The sequence below is a fragment of the Amaranthus tricolor genome, chromosome 6 (assembly GCF_026212465.1).
Source record: "Amaranthus tricolor cultivar Red isolate AtriRed21 chromosome 6, ASM2621246v1, whole genome shotgun sequence".
NCBI classification, from domain to species: Eukaryota; Viridiplantae; Streptophyta; class Magnoliopsida; order Caryophyllales; family Amaranthaceae; genus Amaranthus; species Amaranthus tricolor.
In genome coordinates this window covers 12,280,498-12,286,497 of record NC_080052.1, presented here as the reverse complement: position 1 = coordinate 12,286,497, position 6,000 = coordinate 12,280,498, and the positions used below count along the sequence as shown (strand labels likewise).

The 6,000-nt window shown below is 32.2% G+C and overlaps 1 protein-coding gene across 1 annotated transcript in view; it reads right to left on the bottom strand.

Annotated features, from left to right (window-relative positions):
* Positions 1–564: 564 nt before the first annotated feature.
* LOC130815284 (ABC transporter G family member 39-like) overlaps positions 565–6,000 on the bottom strand; it is a 28,983-nt gene continuing 23,547 nt past the window's right edge. Inside the window, exons 15-23 of the mRNA XM_057681699.1 lie at positions 4,813–4,976; positions 4,367–4,699; positions 3,556–3,846; positions 3,202–3,285; positions 2,924–3,057; positions 2,622–2,849; positions 1,721–1,892; positions 1,165–1,419; positions 565–1,080 (exon numbers count right to left, since the gene is read on the bottom strand). Of these exons, the coding sequence (XP_057537682.1) occupies positions 820–1,080; positions 1,165–1,419; positions 1,721–1,892; positions 2,622–2,849; positions 2,924–3,057; positions 3,202–3,285; positions 3,556–3,846; positions 4,367–4,699; positions 4,813–4,976 (1,922 nt within the window). The 3' untranslated portion in view covers positions 565–819. The remainder of the gene's footprint in view (positions 1,081–1,164; positions 1,420–1,720; positions 1,893–2,621; positions 2,850–2,923; positions 3,058–3,201; positions 3,286–3,555; positions 3,847–4,366; positions 4,700–4,812; positions 4,977–6,000) is intronic.

Below are 6,000 nucleotides of genomic sequence, written 5' to 3'. Positions count from 1 at the left end.
ATAATTAATAATAATAAAAAAAACGTAAATAAAAAAAAATAATAATAATAATCGCACAAAATTGGGCGACTGGACCATGGTTCAGTCACCCAGTTTTGTGCTACTGAACCATGGTCCAGTCGCCCAGTTTTGTGCGACTGAATCATGGTTCAGTCGCCCACTTTTGTGCGATTAATATTTTTCTTTTAAAATTTGCACTGATTCAAATCGAAAAATTTACGTACCGGATCCGATTCATAGTCGCTTTCGTTAGCCGTCGTTAATCAATTGCAAGTAACAGCTTGTTTAAAACAAAAGAACGTTTTTAAAGAATTTTTAGAGAGATAGTAACGTGTTTGAATTCGTATATGAACGCGTCAATATATATAGAAAAATCTTCCGGATTAAAGTGTTAATAGTGTTATTAAGTGTGATTTACTTTTGTTAATTAAGTTTTAAGTCCAGTGGCAGTTTTGTAATTTTTTAAAGTTCAAGGGCAAAATACTAATTCGTTAGGGGTGACAATAAAATAAAAAGGGTGGCGATGTTTAGCAACACCCATAGATTATAGCAACAACTGAATACTGATGTAAACCTTAGATATGGCTGTATAAAACCTCTTCTCATAAAATCTGAGCCTACAACATTTGTTAATTTACATGACAAATTTCATTTGAAAAACTCTACCTCTTCTAATTTTTCAAGCAAATGGCTTACAAGCCCAAGGTGCAATGTAGCATCATGTTAAGAAAGAGCTAAATTTGACATACGCTACTAATTAATTCATATTACAATACGAATTATGCTTAATTTGACATAATTTCAAACTTAATTAGGTTGCTATCGTTTCTGGAAATTGAACATTTTTATGGAGAAGCAATGAAGAAAGATGAAGAGCAGATTGAAACCAACCAAAACAGCAATTACAATACCCAATAACTCATATTTGTACCCAAAATAATCCATCAAGAATTGGGTAACTGTCTCCCCACTTTCAAGCTTGGACTCTGTATTGTCTCCATATTCACAGCTTACCAACCCATTCATGCTCCATGATACTGGACACACCCATGTATACCATCTCCACCATACCGGAATCCTCTGTACATCGAAATTATAATCAATATCATAATTATATTCAAATCTTTCTCTTGTTCATTTTAATGATGTGGGATTAGTGATTACCTTTTTAGGGATGGCGAAACCAGCAAAGAGATTCCACAAGGAGAAAACGAAACTAGCTAAAATGGAGCATGTTTCTTGATTAGGTGTGATTGATGAGACCATCATTCCAAAGTAAGTGAAGTATAATAGTGATAATAACATGAAAAGATATTCTTGGAAGAACTTCATGGCTGACCATTCAAACCCCATCATTGCATACGCTATGATCTCGAATATTGTTGTTTGTGCTACAACATATGGGATCTCAATTGCTACCTGTACAATAACGTCATTGAAAATACATTCAGATTCAACCATACCCAAACTGGGATAGAGTAAAATTTTACAAATTCTATAAATGTCCTGGTAATTTGAAAAATTATAATATTTTTTTAATAATTTTTTATCTTTAAATATCTAATATATACTAAGTAATTAAATATTGAGGCTCTCTAATTTTTTTTCAGGAACCTGTACCGTCGAACATGCTTAGAACCTTTCATGTACCTAAATAAATAATTATATTTGAGTACAATGGGTGAGTATTATTTCTCCGCTTAAAGGTTTTAGTAAGTACCTGTGCCAAAGCATAAGGAATAGGAGAGTATAAACCAGAAGACCTCTCTCTATAAAACGCCAGTTTATCACTACTCATTACTGGCATTACACTTGTACTCGTTTGTGCTCCCATGAACATCGTCGATATGTAAATGGCACCAATTCCACCAAGAACTTCAACTTGTGTATCCCTTCACAATTACAACCTTCATTACAACTTACACCATATTGACTTAGACACTGCCTAGTGCCTATAAAGTTTGACTGACCTTTCCTCATAGTGATGTTTATCACTATTTACAAACATTGACTACTGAAATTTGTTATAATTCTCTCTATCGATATATAATTGACCCTTGTTTTCATAGTTCTATAATTAATTTGTACGTGGAAAATATTTTTTTTTTGTGTAATTTTATAGATAATAATACTTTCATTATTCATCTGTTACTTATAATTTGTACATTATTCTTAAATTTATACGCTAAAATATAATCAAATGAGATCTTATTTGATCCGTCTCAACATATGGTTTATTAATATCTATTTTTTATAATTTTTTAAATTATTTTCCCTTTGTTCTCTAATGTTTTTTTCCCGTTTGAAACATTCTATTTTAAGAAAAGAGAAATTTGATTAATGTTTTTGAGGCATATTTAGAAGATAAAATATATTCATTTGAGATCTTGTTATATTCGTCTTAATGTATACTTTTATAGTATATATTTTTTATAATTTTTTATTATGTGTATTTGGAAATATTTAAGCTCAAAATTTGCTTTGAAAATTATGCAAAACTAAAACGAAAAAAAATAAAGGGAGTACACCATTGTCACTATTAAATATTAATTTAGTGCATTGGTAAACGTGAAAATTTAGTGTTGGAAAACGCAAAAGTCCAAATGGTTAAAGTTATATACCTTCGGGAACCAATTTGGAAGAAGACAATCCCAAACATGAAGGCAGAGGCGGAGGTGATGACGAATCTAACACCATTATGAGCTGTATTTCTCCAATAAGACTTGTATTGTTTCCATAAACATGTTTTCCATTGTATAAAATATGATTGACAATATGATGTTGCAAAATGAAGCTCTTCTGAATTAGGTGGAGGTATGCTTAACTCCCCAATCAATCTCATGTTTGCCCTGAAATTGAAATACACAAAATTATATTATTATTATGTTAATTCTCGCTCATGAAATGCTGCTAAAAACATTACCTGTAAAGCTCAGAATTTAAGTAAATATAGCTAAAATTCAGCCCTAGTCGCTCCTCTTGTGCTTTTGTTGTTGCTTCTAACACCCATGTTGCAGGATTGTGTCCTTCTCTTATCTTTGGTACGCCATCGATTTGCTTAACCAAAGTAAAAATGATAACGAATTAGTATATATGTAAAATTTCGTATAACTAATTGTTTTTTCACTTTTTATTATAAAAATTATGAAATTGAACTGATAAAAATGTGAACTATTTTTTAGCAAATTTGATTCATTTCACCTCAAAGTAAGTGATGAGCTGAGCACATCGATAGCCAATAGGACCAGCATATAAAACATGGCCTCCTTGCTTTAAGAGAAAAAGCTGAAATATTCAACAAAAATTTTAGGCCATGACATAATTATCCATGGGCCAACTAGTATGGACGCACCCATAGGACATCCGCAACTTGCATACATATTTGACGATGTTTACTCTATTTCAAAACCATATGGTAATATGAGAATTACCTATGAATTATTTATTATATGCAAGTTCATAATTCGCTATTTAAATGTGAAATCTTACTCATACGTGGAATATGTAATCATGAAAAAAGAAGACTAAGAATAATAAAAAGTAATAGTGTGAGACCTCATCAAAAGATTCGAAGATATGAATGCTAGGTTGATGAATGGTGCAAACAACAGTTCTGCCAGTGTTAACTGTATTTCTGACAACTCTCATGACAATTGCAGCTGCCCTTGCATCAAGTCCTGATGTTGGCTCATCCATGAACAATATGGAAGGATTTGCAACCAATTCTACTGCTATAGTTAATCTTTTTCTTTGCTCTACTGACAACCCATTTACATTTGCTTGTCCCACTAATGCATCTTTTATTGGTGTAAGCTCCATCAGTTCCATGATTTCCTCCACAAAATTCTATTGCAATGAAAGAAACATAAGAATTTACTGCGTGTTAGAAATGCTCAAAACTCTAAGTTATGTTATAGTCCCTCTGTTCCTTTAATAAATTTTTCACAAGGTTTGTTCACGAAAATTAATAGAATCTTTTATATAGTGGATACATTATTTTATTGAATAATAAAATTGATAGAAGAATAGTCGACACTATACACATTGAAAAAATATTAAAAGAAAGTTAGTGGAAAAAATATAAAAACAACTAATAAAAAATTTTCTTATAAATTAGTAGGAAACATATGTGGACCATAAAGAATACAAAAATGGTTAAATGAAGTCAATGAAAGATATATGGGAACAAAAACCATTATTAAAATATTAAAATGCGGATGAATAAGGTTATTTTTGTCTAAAGTTTGTAATATAAATAGAAATTTTTATTGGAACAACAAACGGAATACCAAAATAGCTAATAGAAACTTCTTCAAGAAATGGACGAGTAATTAGATAAAAAAAATGGAACAAGATCAAGAAAAACCTGTTTTGCTTTAGAGTTGATGTCCTTAGGTAATCGAAGAGAAGCAGAGAAGACGATGGATTCAGAGACAGTGATGAAAGGAGAATGTATATCATTTTGTTCAAAATATCCGGAAACTCGAGCAAAAGTATCCTGCTTTTTTGTATAGCCTGAAACTTTGATGGTTCCTTGCATATAACCTGTGTTTTTCCGTCCTGCTAAAACATCTAATAGTGTGGTTTTTCCTGCTCCAGTGACTCCCATTAATACTGTTAGAACTCCTGGTCTAAAACATCCACTTACTCCATTCAGTAGTACCAACCGATCATTTGGGTTGCCCCTTTCTTTCTTCTCCTATACAAATAAAATCATTTGTTACTTGATTGGATTATTATGTTTAGTACTTAATGATTCTTAATGTTTTATGAATCTGTATGATGAAATGGAAGCATTAATTAGTTAATTACCTTTGGCATATCAACGGAATAAATGATGTCTTCAAAAGTCATGCAAAGAGGTGTGAATGATAGGCCTGTGCTATTACTACGGTTTTGTGTTGTATCTTCAGTGGTAGATGTTTTCTCTTCTTCTTCTTTGGTAATAAAAGCTGTTGAGGGTGATTGTCCAAATGCTAGGGAAATAAAATCGTTAATGTTAAATATGTCCACAAGTGTCTAATTAACAGTCTAATCACATAACACATCATGTTAATTCTTTACTCAAGCATGCTCTTTCTCATACATTGTCAATAAACTAATTCCATTAAAAATTTAAGCCTATGATTGAAACTCAAAATATATAAAAATATATCCTAAGACACCTTTCAAATCATAAGAGCTTTTGGATTAGAAGCCTTCCTTATTCATGGCATTAGTTAATTACTTCCTCCTATCTTAACCGAATGTGCTATTTAAATATTGCACCATTTTTTCTTAGAAAAAGGGACCAACTGGACTACATGAGAGGAGTAAATAAGAAAAATATGATAATTGATGAATAAATCAGATTGATTATGCAATCATTTCAATGCAGAGGATTCAGAGAGAATTTCAGAGAGAATTTAGAGAAATAAGAGAATGGGATTAGATTTCAGTACTGTGGAATGATTACAACTTGCCCCTTTATAGAGGGAATTAGTAACCACTTATTACAGCTCATCATTCATGCATTGAACTTAAGAAAGTTGTTAAGGAAGCAGACAAAATAGCCTAACAGAATATTATTCCTTGATATTCTGATGTGGCAGCAAGGGGAAGAGAAATATAATTGATATTATGAGATAATTATGATGCTAATCTTATTACTCCCCCTCAAGCTGGTGAGTGATTAAGAGAAGCTCCCAGCTTGGACACATGAGAGTTATGGAGCTTGACTGAAAGCACCTTGGTGAAAATATCAGCAATTTGATCAGAGGAAGACACCTGCACTGGTTTGATTTTGCCATTTTTAACATGATCACGCACAAAGTGGCAATCAATTTCAACATGTTTTGTACGTTCATGAAGAACTGGGTTAGCAGCAATTGCCAGAGCAGCTTGATTATCACACTTCAGAAGTGTAGGAGGTAGCCTGGTAAGACCTAGGTCCTTGAGCAAAGCAATCAGCCAAGTGACCTCACAAGTTGTTGAGGCCATAGCCCTATATTCAGCCTCAGA